General features: G+C 37.9%; 3 protein-coding genes and 1 pseudogene across 4 annotated transcripts; 1 reads left to right on the top strand and 3 right to left on the bottom strand.

Moving 5' to 3' along the window:
• Positions 1–1,272: 1,272 nt before the first annotated feature.
• On the bottom strand, positions 1,273–2,267 carry LOC119987475 (annotated as a pseudogene).
• A 943-nt stretch (positions 2,268–3,210) lies between these two features.
• On the bottom strand, positions 3,211–4,752 carry LOC119986634. The gene is made up of 2 exons (XM_038831275.1): positions 4,392–4,752; positions 3,211–3,562 (listed from the first exon to the last, which is right to left on the bottom strand). Exons 1-2 carry the CDS (start codon positions 4,705–4,707, stop codon positions 3,549–3,551), a joined length of 330 nt encoding a protein of 109 aa, XP_038687203.1. The 5' UTR covers positions 4,708–4,752; the 3' UTR covers positions 3,211–3,548.
• Positions 4,753–6,124: 1,372 nt separating this feature from the next.
• Positions 6,125–9,322, top strand: LOC119987135 (GTP-binding protein YPTM2-like). Its single transcript, XM_038831927.1, has 8 exons — positions 6,125–6,352; positions 7,102–7,174; positions 7,751–7,798; positions 7,916–7,963; positions 8,281–8,352; positions 8,461–8,616; positions 8,727–8,830; positions 9,041–9,322. The coding sequence occupies exons 1-8, from the start codon at positions 6,339–6,341 to the stop codon at positions 9,135–9,137; spliced, it is 612 nt and encodes a 203-aa protein (XP_038687855.1). The 5' UTR covers positions 6,125–6,338; the 3' UTR covers positions 9,138–9,322.
• Positions 9,323–9,899: 577 nt separating this feature from the next.
• LOC119987134 (RGG repeats nuclear RNA binding protein A-like) lies at positions 9,900–13,650 on the bottom strand. Of its 2 annotated transcripts, none has more exons than XM_038831925.1 (7): positions 13,234–13,647; positions 11,631–11,931; positions 11,472–11,537; positions 11,250–11,382; positions 10,663–10,821; positions 10,526–10,582; positions 9,900–10,322 (listed from the first exon to the last, which is right to left on the bottom strand). In XM_038831925.1, the coding sequence occupies exons 1-7, from the start codon at positions 13,412–13,414 to the stop codon at positions 10,143–10,145; spliced, it is 1,077 nt and encodes a 358-aa protein (XP_038687853.1). In that variant the 5' UTR covers positions 13,415–13,647; the 3' UTR covers positions 9,900–10,142. The 2 variants fall into 2 exon arrangements, with proteins under 2 accessions (XP_038687853.1, XP_038687854.1); XM_038831926.1 differs by having other exon boundaries at positions 10,179–10,417; positions 13,234–13,650.

The following is a 13,650-nucleotide window of genomic DNA, read 5'->3' as shown; positions in this document are numbered from 1 at the left end:
AATATGTATGTTGGAATAACATTAGGATGAAACCGTAGAAAGAAAGAAAAAGTAAATCACAGGAAGTAGGCTAATTAATATATTTCAGCAAATGTCATGAGTTCGCCAATAAAGGAGGAGAATGTGGTCCCAGATGTGACAGACGTGGAGACGGTTACAATCGATGCAGGTGATGCTGGAAGCATGAGGACAAAGATGTTCCGAGTGAGGAGGAGGCCTTGCAAATTAGAGGATTACGTGTGTAGGGATGTAATGCTCCTAGTAACAGAATAAAAAGGGTTGAGTGGTATTCTCTGTTTCTCCCTCTAATTCTCCTGTAATTCCCATATTTCCTTTCAGTAATATATATATATCCTTTTTCGGGTCATATCAACAAACCACCAAATTTTGGCATTTTTTGCAATTTCAGGCACAACTGAAACAAACGAAATACGAATGAGTTTTCAGTTCATGTGGTGGCTTTTTGGAAAGGCAAGGATAACGTTTGTTTGCGACAGAATTTGAGTGTTGCGAACAAATAAAATCAGACGATGTGTACAGGAACAAACCTCTTGGCACAAAGTCTCAAAAAAGGGCGTAAACGCAAGATAGATGGTGGCCTCCAAGGGGCGCAAACACACGAGGAAGAAAATGAAAAACTGCTAATTAGATTATAAGCTAAACGGAACTTACATGCTCTGTTTGAGTATTTGATTGATCAGACCTTGTAAAATCTAAATCTAGGCTTATATACATGTCCTCTACAAAACTGTTAACACTAATATTTACAATTAGATCCGTTGATTTGTTGCCAAATGTTCCACGTTCTCTTAATTGATTGATAGTGTAGAATAACTGTTTTCTTTCTGCCCGACACGTGTACTCCATGTGGTGTTGTTCCATTTCCGTTGATCTGTAACTTCCACGTCGGCCACTTTCTTTTACACATTGAGGTGTTTGTGTAACTGCTGCAGTTTGTTTTGGTCGCTCATTAGCTATTTGACCGATCTATCTTCATTCAGGTCCCTAGCTCGTTCAATCCTCGTACAATCTGACCGTTTTCTTCTGCCCTCGTTCAACGAATTGGACGACGCAACATTGATGTAATTTCGATCTATTTTTATATGCAACAATGTTCATTTGAGTTCTGCCCTCATTAGGAGATGGAAATGTCATCACAATCCCTCCTCCTCCTCCAGGACTAGTTGACCCAAACCAGTACGAGGCATGAGCAGGTTTGTTCCCTTCATTAAAAGCTACCTCATTGCCTCCTAAATCATCCTAACTTGAATATTACACTTCACTGCAAAGCCTCCAGTGTGACTGTACGATCACCTCCTTCCTAAAACTTTCCACATTGATTACTTGAGGGGATTCTCTCACGAACAAACAAAATTCACCACAGATTTTCTACCAATTTTCGATTCTGCCTCCTCAATACACACCATTGCCACTTCATTAGCCGGATATACGGTTTTAGAGGTGAAGACCATAGTTTGGCCATCATTTTTGTTCTGGCTCGAGGGGAAGAAGCTAGCAGGAGAAGTGTTCATCTTCTTCAGATTTGGAAAGTAGAAAGTGGGTATTCTAGCAACAGTATCAGTCCTGGAGAATCATTGTGAATATCAGCCCATTTTTTGAGGAAGTTGTTCTTGAAAAGAAGGTCTGCCAGTAGAAGGCTGCAGCTAATCCCAACCGAGTATCCGCCACACTGGAAATTGGTCACCTGGATCAATGGAACCCATGCAAAGCATTAAAACGGCCCCGTTTGAGTACTGCAAGCCTCTCGTCTTGAATAATTAAGCAGCTTAAATTTAAATATATAGACATTTATTTAGGAACCTGAACAAGAGTAGAGGAGGGTACTGAGGATTCTGTTCCTCAATATCCTTCCAGAAGACAAGTTGAGCCCCTGCGTCCTTGTCCCTCTCCTTCAAATCAAGAAACTCTGCCACTGTTACTGGAAGTTTTGCTTTAACAAGTCTAACCCCAGAATCATTTGCCACAATCTCTAAATATCCATGTCCCTCTTCCCCTCTACGTAGGCGTCCGCTGAGCACAAGTTGCTCTGCCTGAGCCCTGGCCAGCGACTCCTTGACCCATCCGGTGGCTAACTACCCAGAATCCTCATCCTCCACCTTGTTGTAGTAAAACAAAATATTAAAGCACCTCTGGAAAACACCGGAAGCAACAGCGTCAGCCACCGAGACTTGGTGTACTTGTCGTGGATCAGTCACCTTGAATGGTGGCACTGTCTGTACAGCTTCGATGTGTCCTTCCATTGCCATTTAGCTTGAGATAACAAGACTTGATTCACTGATAAGGTATTTACGCATTCAACTGCCCAGTACCCAATTTATTGTGGAGTATGCTTCACATTATTACTTTCTCAGTTTTTAGGAGGTTTGATTGATTAATGGGGTATCATAAGATTGGTTTGCTGTTGAGATACCTAATACGGTTATCGGTTGACAGTTGGGAAGAGGAAACACAAACTAATTTCTGTTCTTCTTATTTTGTGATTCCAATTAAAAACACATTAATCCATGACAACACTGCATTGCAACCCTCTGAAACCAAAAGCCAACTTCCCCCTCTTGATGGACACGTTGCTAGAAACATCATTTATTATTAGGGATCGAGTCCCTTACAGAACTAAATTTTTTTATTAAAATGATTCTAAAATTAAAACATTGAAGAGGGAAGAAGGTATGGTTGACCCCATTCCATTTAAAGAAAAATTTCGAGTCCCCAACGAGTCAACTGTCCAATTCATTAATGATGTTAAGTTCCTCTCCTTTTCATTTGGATGCAGTTGGAATGCACTTTAGGAGTTGGTACCTTCTCATGCAGAAATCCAATCAATGTGGATCATAGACCAGGTCATTTGCTAGTGTTTTAAACATGTCAGAAAAATTAAAAATACATGGGCCCGTTTGATAAGATGCCAGATTACAAACCAACGTCCAACAGGAACAACTAGCTCTTTGGCTTCTGCCACTGGTCTGTTCTCTATTTATCAAGATTGAGGAGGTTAAACCATGTCTATATTCCCCATGACCAAAAAAGTGGCATTCCCATTTACAACCAAGTACTTGTAGCCTTATCAACATTAGTTCCCACTGGAGAGATTGTCTAGCTGACCTGTAAATGGTAAATCAACAGATTCTGCTAGTAGACAGAATTGAAAACGGACCATACAACCAAGCCAGGTGCAATAGAGGCTTCTGCTGACATCGGTAAACTAATTGTCTTATTTCTCATCAATGTCAATGGTTAATAATCTGGCATTTGGTCTCATACAATATGTAAACAAAGCTACAAACTCGCATCTTAAAAAGAAAAGCCACAAACTGCAAAAGTATTATACAAAGTAAAAAAAGTACGCTTTCATTGACATTTGAAAGCAATAATGCTTTCTCATATGAAAGACCTCTTCAGTGATGAGGGCCATCATTTGAACTCGTTTTCCTATGATGTTGAGGTCTTGACGAGGCAGTATCTTCGTTGTGTTGAAGCCCAGCTCCACTAAAGTAGGAAAAATCTTCAAGCAATTATATGGACAGTTTTCAAACTCTTGATTCTGTCAATGATAAGGTACATGATTAGCATTGTTCATTAAATAGACACATTGATATGAGGATGTGGTATGTCGTATTACAGAATAAAACAGATATATAAGCAAACTAAACATCTTGCCATGCTTAACAACTCCATCCATAATCCATCAAACAGATAATTTCAAAAGATCCGACATATGAATTTGGAATCAATGAAGCAGGCCATTAGGATCCCCATCTTGATTTGAAGTAGCATAGACAACACCACACCACTCACACAAATGAGCATAAAATCATAACCAAACAGAAATTTTACTCCCTAAATTGATATTCAGATAAAAATAATTACCATAGACTCTCCAATCGAGACTATCACAGGATTAGAAAGTGATGACACCATGTGCAAGTAGCCAATCTGATGCAGGGCGGTTTGAGGAGGATCAATTGGCGTTAGGGTTTAGGGTTGTTTTCCAGATTTAGACTTCCTATTTTCCAGCACGTAGTGGTCCGCCATATATATTTGGCTTTAGGGTTGTTTTTCAGATTCAGTTTTGATTTGATCAATAAAATGCAAAATTACCCAGCTTTACAATTATCTGTATCATTCCAATTTTATCGGAAGTTACCAAAGGAACACTCAACTTTACAGCTGCATAAATATATTTTTTAACAAACAGAAAATAAAGCATATGAGTCTTTCAGGCCAAAACTTCCAACTTTAGGAATGTTCACATATATACATATCCAAATGACTGTAGAGGCGATAATCAATCAAAAAGTAAAGAAACAAGCGCAGCAGAGTAAAAAATCAAGAAGATGGAAGTCCAAGAATAGGAAGTAGTTAATGAGAACCTGGAGTGGAGAAGAACCAGAGGATGATGACGCAGAGGAAGAGGACGAGAGGGATGAAATGGATGGCGTTCTCGGCGGATCTGAGACGGGATCGCTCCTTCTTGGCAACGTGGGAGAGGGGATGGTATGTGGGCAACTCTAGCTGTTCCTCTTCCTCTGTCGATGATGATGAGTTGATCTTGGTCGAGAACTCGTCCGAGACTCTTGAACCGCTCGACGACCTGTGCATCTTCGTTAGAGGATTCAGACTCGTCATAGCCCCGACGGATCTCTCTGCAATTGCATACTTCAATTTCACCCAATTGGATCCATACATTGACCTTATTTTTATCGAACATATCTTACCTGAGGTGTTCCGTGTGTTGATTAGGAGGTGTTGGATTGGAGTCGTTGGGAGTGTTGGGATTTTTATATATAATTTTATACAAAGATTTTGTTCCAATAATTTCAAACGCCTTAAACAATCAAAGATTGACAGATATTTAAAACTAATACCTCCCAATTCAACACTCTTAAACATCTCAAACGGACAAGGTGTTAGTCTGTCTTTTTTTCTTAAAATAAACAAAACCTCTTACTCTCTGTTTCTTTTCTTTTCCCCTATATAGCAAAGTAGCAACTAGCAACCGTACCTTGTTCTGGAACCAATATTAAAGTATGTTACCTTCACAAGTGCTCAACGTTGGCCACCATATTTGACCACCGTGATTAACGAGGTTGTCCGCACGCGCTTAGACTAACTGGTCGCACAGCCCATCCACAGATAAACTAATATTAATATGTCACCGTTAGTTGCACCGATATAACTTTTCAACACTCGCCGCCGTTGTGGAATTAGTGTTGTTGTTCCGTGTGGTTGAACAGTTTCGTTTTTTCCCCTTTTCTTAGCCGTGTGATTAAAGTTAAACAGTTGAGGTACAAGAAGCAGCATGGAAACAACTGGCTTCTCCCATTCTCTCTCTGTATCACGAAATCACAAAATCATCCTTATTTGCAATCTATTGATTCTAAGGGGTAAACCCAACGCTTCATTCAAACGTTTCACTTTTAGCAGTTGTGGAATTAACAAATCCTAATAGAGAAATTACAAAATTGGAGAACAAATATAGGACAACACCAAAATGTATCAAATTATCCCGTCCATGGATAATTTTATTTTTATCATATTGTTGCATGTTGTTTGGTTTGCAAACTTGCAATTGGTAACGGATAATTCTAATTGCCATGATTTGCGTTATTGAAATCAAATGCCTACTATTTTCACATATTTTAATAGGGTTTGAGAAGTGCCTAACACGGAAAGTAAAGATTTATTTTGCATCAAATTAAATAGTGAGGACAAATATTGGCATCACAAAGCAAAATACTTGCTTCTTGTTGCATCTGAATCTCAATAACATGTAACTTCATGCTTAAAAAAAACATTAAAACAGTGACCCAAATGGTCAACAAATTACATTTTAACTCTCTAAAATCCGACACTAATGTTGTGTTAAAGATTACGCCTTATTTCTTCTCTAAAAAGTAAAATCTAGACTTGATTAACTATTTTTTATTAATATGATTAACCTTAACCGATTTGTAAAAACATATAATTTTCTTAGTTAAAGAAAATTTTAAAACAATGAATCTTTTATCCTCTCCGCCCGGGTCAGGAAGAATCGAGGATGTCCAGTGTGCATCACACGTGGCGGTCACCACATCCTGTTAGCTATGTCACCCCCAACTTCTTAAAACAATTACGACAAATCGGGTTCTCTTTTAAAACAACACGCACCCCCCACTCTTTTTCTGTTCTGCCTCTCTCGATTTCGTCTTCCAATTTTATAATCCTGTCTCTCTCCGACGATCACCGGTTCCCTTGAGTATCTCGCTGGAATATCTATTCGCTATCCGCATCCAACTTCGTAGTTCTCGCGTTTCCTTCGATCTGTAAGAGACGGAATCATGAATCCTGAATAGTAAGTTCCAATATTCCGTGGAATCTCTTTAAGCCCTTTGAATATATAGATTTGTTTTGCTTCCCTTTTTATTAGTTTATCACAGTTAGCGCGGATCCGTTATTTTTAATTTTCGTATGTTGTTTTTACCATTTCGTGTTTTCGTTTCTGCTCTTTGATTTCGTAATTTTGACGTTCCTGTGTTTTGATTTTAAGATTCGAACCTCGATTTGGTCTAAATTGCCTTCGTTGTTTAGATCTTGGTGGTTTTATATTTACATGGATCTGTCGACCGTCTTTTGTTAAACAACATTTATTTGATTTGACTAGTTCGACAATGAAGTTTGTCTTCGAGCTGCTATCATCAATGCTTGGCAGTGCGAGCAGATTTTTCAGATTTCATTGTTAATTTTATATTTTGGACCTAAAGATCTAGGTAATAATAGTGAAGAAAGGAGGGGGTTTTGTTGATGTTACTTATTAATTCATATAAGCTGTTAAATTGTAACTTTGGAGTATTTATGGATCGTCACAAACACAATTGATGAATCAAGAATTTATTAGGCATGATTTAATATATCCCTTGTTACTTGACAAGCTTTATGGATTTTTTTTTGTAATCATTTTTGGCTGCTAAAAAGTTTTGTAGTGTAGGATGTGATGCGCCTGAATACCCTCTTTGGCAAGTTGGTCTGTTTTATGATTTGAATATATGTTCATCACTTGTATGAGCATGTATTTACTATTCTTCTTTGTTCTGCTATTTTCAGTGATTATTTGTTCAAGCTTTTGCTCATCGGAGACTCTGGTGTGGGAAAATCATGTCTACTTCTGAGGTTTGCTGTAAGTTCTTATTGTCCTTTCCTGTCTCTACTAAGCAATATCTTACAATGTTAGTAGTCATATTCAGAAAGTATTTAGCATTTGTGCAACTGAAACTCGTGTTTTTGTGATCTTCCCTTTGGTCAGTGCATTAGTGCAATCATCTTTCTGTAGAATACATACTATGGAAATTTGACGGTTAGGGAAATTTAATCTTATTTTTCCGTTAAACTAACCTTTTCCGAACTTTTATGTCTTTAATGACGTTGTGGATGCACCAAGATGGCTAAACTGGCTTGACATCTTTGCTACTAGATTTCAGAATTAGTACTTGAGGCTTTGCCAAACTGAAAAACTAAAGAGCTGTAGTCGTTTCCCTTTTTTGTGTGAAGTTGTAAATTCATAGAAGAAATGAATGAAATCTTTGCCTCCCTTCCGCCACACTATTGCTTTCTAGTCTTATGAGGAATTGTATATTTTATGTAATTACAAAGTTGACGATTGATTTTTGGTCCACTTGTTGCCTTGTGCGAAGAATGACGATTTAAGCAGATATTTGTTTCTTTCTTTCTTATTGTCATTCCCTTTGTCTATCAGGATGATTCATATCTTGAGAGCTACATAAGTACCATTGGAGTTGACTTTGTAAGTCATCATTCCCCATTTTTCTGGCTTCGTATGTTCTCTCCATTATTGGATGGAGATTAATTTATACATAGAGAAAATGTTAAAATTTTAATTGTCTTGCATTCTGTTATGTAGAAAATCCGCACCGTGGAACAGGATGGAAAGACCATTAAACTCCAAATTGTAAGTTTTTTGAATTTGTTATTTTTTGCTTCATATTTCAAGGTTTAACTTTACTATCAGCAGCAGCGGTTTTTTGGCTATGATTACGGCATATTGAAGAATCTCAAAGAGTGGAAGTATCTTATCTATAAATATTTGGGGAGTTTTGTGCAAGGATATTAATAGTGTCTGGCATTTGATATCTGCCAGTCATGTTATGTTTTGAATTTAATCTTTTTTAGCAGTTTTTGTTTCTTGTCAGCCATACAACTTCCAATTTATCTGTCTTCGCTATGCTTTGTTGCTGATATTTTTTCCTTGCTTTACTGGCTATTTAGTGGGATACGGCTGGCCAAGAACGTTTTAGAACAATCACAAGCAGCTACTATCGTGGGGCTCATGGCATCATTGTAAATACTGCAATTTATCTCTTCAATCTTTTTTTGGTGTGTGCTTGCATTGTCCATTTTTTGATTTATTCATGAAGATTGATTTTTATCTGTTGGCTCTTTTGCCAGGTTGTTTATGATGTCACGGACCAAGAGAGCTTCAATAATGTTAAGCAATGGTTGAATGAAATTGATCGCTATGCAAGTGAAAATGTTAACAAGCTTTTGGTTGGGAACAAGTGCGACCTCACAGCGAACAAAGTTGTCTCCTATGAGACGGCTAAGGTAATGTTTATTTTCCATCCCGTTTTGCATATTTACTGAAATGAAGCAGCTCTCCTATTGAATATATGTATTCAGAAATTTTATTTTTTTGAGTTCCTGCCCTTGTATAGGCATTTGCTGATGAAATTGGGATCCCTTTTATGGAAACAAGTGCAAAAAATGCCACCAATGTTGAACAGGCTTTCATGGCCATGGCTGCTGAGATCAAGAATAGGTACTGAAACGTATTTTTTTTATTAGTGTCCTGCAATTGAGCAAGAGGAAGAGAGTGTGGTGCTGTTAGGCTGAGCACATTTGTGTTCCTTGTGCTGATATGTACTATTTGTTTAATCTGTTGATGAAGTTGCATTCAAATCATAAATAGATGTGTTGATGAGGTCCATGAGTGCATCTATAGATGTTTGATTAATTGGTTTTCTTGCAGGATGGCAAGCCAACCGTCCATGAACAACGCCAGACCTCCAACAGTGCAGATTCGAGGGCAGCCGGTTAACCAGAAGTCTGGCTGCTGCTCTTCTTGAAGACAGATTTAGTTCCATTGGGGTTGTGATGTTTAGTTTTTGTTTCTGTGGCATGTAAAACTAGTTTTCAAATTGGCTCAGATGTGAAGAAGATAATTGTTATGAATTTCTGTGTTGTCAATTCAACACTTTGTCAAAGCTTCAATTCTTTAAATGTATTTGATTTGAAGTAACATTTGTTCAAAGCAGTCCTATTAGTGAGTTGCGGAATTTCACCCTATAACAAGCGAACATACGGTAGCAGAATAAACCAAAAAAGACAAACAAGGGAGGCCTCAACACCACCTAATAGCAAAGCCCAAACGGAACAACGCTTTGGAAACACAACTACATGAAGACCTTAGAAAAGAGACCTGTCCATGGCTACACAGCCTAAGCTGCCATTCAACAAAAACAACATTAATCGCAACTTTGCTTTCAGAAAATCTCCTATACAATTAGCCTCGCCCCTAGTTTGAATGATAATGCTGGGTAGGGATTGCTGGGATAACTGGCAAAACTCACTCATCACCTTTTCCCTCTTCCAATATGGTCTCGGTTTCAAGACAAATAACATTATACTGCATCAAAAGCTCTTCCCATTAACCGCACAATATTTAAAAAATTTGATGCTCCAAATTGGTGCCATACAATGTCAACACATAGCAGTGGCAGTATCAAAATGATTTAATGCAAGGTTCAGGATCTATTGAAACAAATGAGCACATTAAAGGGGCAGATCAGTAATGCTAACAAAAACAATTATTCAACCTACAACAAAACTAAACTAATGACTAAGTTTAAGTGAAAATGATGATCCCAATGTGACCTGATTAAATATAAAGAGTAGCAATGCATGTCAGGAAGATATCCCCAGGCATTCAAAGCTGGGAAGAATATCTAAAATATACATCCACAAACTAAAAAGCAGTTCTTCAACACAGGAAACCATTCCTGTTGATAACTGTTGACTTAAAACTCAGGATAGATCACAAAAATTCTGATAAAGCATTCATAAAATCTCACTTAGAAGTTAGAACCCAAAGAAGGAAACTGCCCAGGATCCTCAATTGAAGGAGCTTCAAAATTGCTTGAGAAGCTGCCTCCTCCAAGGCCCCCTCTACGACCCCGCCCTCGGCCACGACCACCAGGATTGTAGTACCTCTCTCCTTCAGCAGGCTTCAGAAACTCATTTATGCTCACAGACTGCAATTAATAAGTTGAGAACGTCCCCAGTAAAAAATTAGAGAAGACATCAATAGAGAGGCCATGGCAACATCAACACCCAGGAGTATGCCCCACTAGATAAGTGAAAAAGACAGAAAGACACATCCAAGAACAAAAAAGGAAATAATGATTATACACAGGAAAAAAATCAATAAAACTTAATTTGTGAAAAATTTGCAAACCTTCTTGGCTTTCTCTTCCTTATCAGCAGTGTCTTTACCTTTGTCCTTCTCAGGACCCTAGCAACAAAGGCAAACAAATCAAAATCCTTTGACACCTTTCCACACTAAAAAAATTGAGAAGTATTAATTTGAATTACCAGTTGGATGAAAATGTCGACATTATTCTTCTTGTTTGAAAGCGGTTGCATGGACCCAAACTCTTTGTCCGCATCAACTTTCCTCTCCTCAGTCTTGAGAGTAAGTAGAGTCTTTCTCTTCTCTTCCAATAGCTTCTCATACTCCTCCAAAGTCATCTCCTGTTGACGGAAAATAAAATTGAAGAATTTAACAGAAAATAAAAAATGCCAACAAACATGAAGAAAAGTGCTTTCGACTATGCCGAAACCTCTCTAAAATTAATTTAGAAAGTTGCAATCTTTTATCAACAGTGCTTAACTACAGATACTCTGCGATCAACAGCATAAATAAAAAATGAAATCAATGAAGTTCATAAAGAGTTTGACTGTTATAAAGGTCCTTCGTTTGCACCTTGGGCATACATTAAGCAAAAGATGACTGACCATTGGCAAACCTTATCCCTAAACAATTGGGGCCTTGAATTGAGGAATGGTTGGTCAACAATAATATAAATCTATCAATAGGCGAGGCTTCCACCCCGGGGAAGTGGTGAAATTACATATTCACAAAACAAAAGCACAACCAGAGCAAAAAGTATAGAACTTACCTTCTCATCCGGCTCTTTCTCTTCTGGCTTGTGCACAGGATTCTCCTCCTTAACATCAGCAGCATCTTCCTCTCCTGGCTGCTTCTTAGCAATGGCATTCTTCTCAGTTTCAACAGTAGGTTCTTCAGCATCACTTAATTTGGAAACAAGAGGAAATTAATCAGCATATTTAATATTTCCCACACTGAAATGCACAATACAATAATCACATGAGATACTCACGGAGAAATTTCATCAGAGGCTGTTCCCCAGTTACCACGACCAGCCCCTTCACGCTTGAACGCATTCCTAGAAACAAGGCAACAAAAGTTGAGGGGAAAAAAACTTTAAGCAGATTACAGTCACTTGTTTAACGAAGAAAACAGTGTATCAATTACTAACCCGCGTCCAGTCCCACTATGACGTTCATATATCCTGCGAGGACGCTCCCCTTCTCCAGCTTCTCCATTGGTCAAACCACTGTGACGACCCCCACGGAAAGAGCCACGAGACCCGCTATAGCTATGTCTTTCAGAGGGCTCACGCTTTTCAGAGGGCTTCTCTGAATCCCCCTCTTTGGAAGGTCTGTATCCTCTGACAAAGCCATTGTTGTTGCCAAAGCTACTATTATTATTGTTTGAATCTCGATAAAATCCACCACCGCGGCCCCCACCGCGTTGAGGATCAGTCTTTGCCTCCCTCACTAAATAAGTAGAATGAAAAATATTGAATAAAATTGACAAACATGACATACAAGAATTACTGAAACTCCAAACACAAAAATTACCACATTTATTTCCTTTTTAAGTCTGTAGATATAGGATTTTAAAACAAATTTATTACATATCCAGCATGTCATAAACAAAATGAACATTAATCAGATAGAGTTCAAGAATGTATTGCCTAGGTAGTAGCACAATTAAGCCATCCACAAGCAACCAAAAGAATGTGAAGAGAGTTAGAATAATGAAGTGGTGCGCATCAAAAGAAGACAACTCAACAGCATCCAAATAAAAGCTTAAGAGTTCAGAATAATTGAATACATATCTAGACAAATATATGGCAACTTAAAAATATGTTAAGTGTCTCCAAAGATAAGAAAACTCTAATTGATTCTTGAATGAAAATAAACATCACAAAGCCAGAGAATGGATCAATAAATGATCTTCACCTCCAGTTTATTTAGCAAATAGGTAGAGGTAGATCAACTTCTATTAAGTACTGGTGGGATAGAAATGTGGAGATCATGCTGGACACTGCTAAAGATAGATGATTAGAGTACCTTAATATTGGGCTATTTGGAAATAGAGAACAAAACCTCATGCAACCAAAAGAAATAATGGTGAACGCTTTTGTTGACCCACACACTTCTTTATTTCTCCAATATTAACCCACACTTCATTTCTCTTATTCACTTCCTTCAACAACCAACTACCAAGACAACGTCAATTGAATCTCACATAAGGCAAACAACAAACAGAAAAATCTCTAGTGGAAGAACCTGATAAAATGAGTCGATAACTTGAAATATTGCAAAAATAGAACTCAAATATTAAAGACAAACATAAATAATAAATAAAAAATCATGTCACGCAATACGATAGCAACATGATAGGCGTCACTAATTTAAAACAAAATTTTCAATCATACGGAGAAGGAGAGAGGATTCTCATTAACCCATATACGGAAAAAAGACATACTACAGATTGCAAAGTAAAATAAATTCTTTCTACATAGAAGCTTCAGAATTGACTTCTATAATCGTTGAAGTTAAAACATTTCTAGTCTTTTTCTAAGCATCATAAATGAATTATAATACAAATGAAGCCGAAAAATATACCAACCTTGTGCTTCATCTGTCAATAATTTGCAAGTAACCAAGCAGATTATCAGATACAAAGTACAAGCCACTCATATCAACGAGTGAAATGGAGATTAGCATCAACAAGTCCACATAAGAGCTAGGGGAAACAAATTATCCAGAAACAGAAAATAGCAATCTCACCAGCTTGAGATGGTGGGGCCGGCTTGGTGGGTAACTTAGCTGGCTTAGCAGGGTGGACCTGAGTAATAGGAGCCGGCTTCTTGGTCTTCTCCAACTTCTGGGCCGCCGCGATGAGTTGAGTGGTGTCCTCGTTGCCATCAACGTCATCGTTGAGGAGGTCAAAAGGGTTCATGGTCGCCATTCTTTTGATTTTTGAAGCTCACAGAATGTAAGAGCCACAAAGATACACACAAAAACCAACCTTCAAAAGAGACTGCGAATAACAACAACGTAACCCCTACAACTTAATTAAGTCCATGAATAATGATAATAACATATCAGAGATTACGCAGATAATAGTGTTTGGCGTGTTAGAAAATTCAAAGGTATCGATTGCAAGTATAGAATGAAAACCCTAGGCATTGCGGCAGACAAATG

This window comes from Tripterygium wilfordii, chromosome 20 (genome assembly GCF_013401445.1).
Source record: "Tripterygium wilfordii isolate XIE 37 chromosome 20, ASM1340144v1, whole genome shotgun sequence".
Classification (NCBI taxonomy): domain Eukaryota; kingdom Viridiplantae; phylum Streptophyta; class Magnoliopsida; order Celastrales; family Celastraceae; genus Tripterygium; species Tripterygium wilfordii.
Note: the sequence above shows the minus strand (reverse complement) of the source record. Positions and strands in the feature narration are given on the sequence as shown.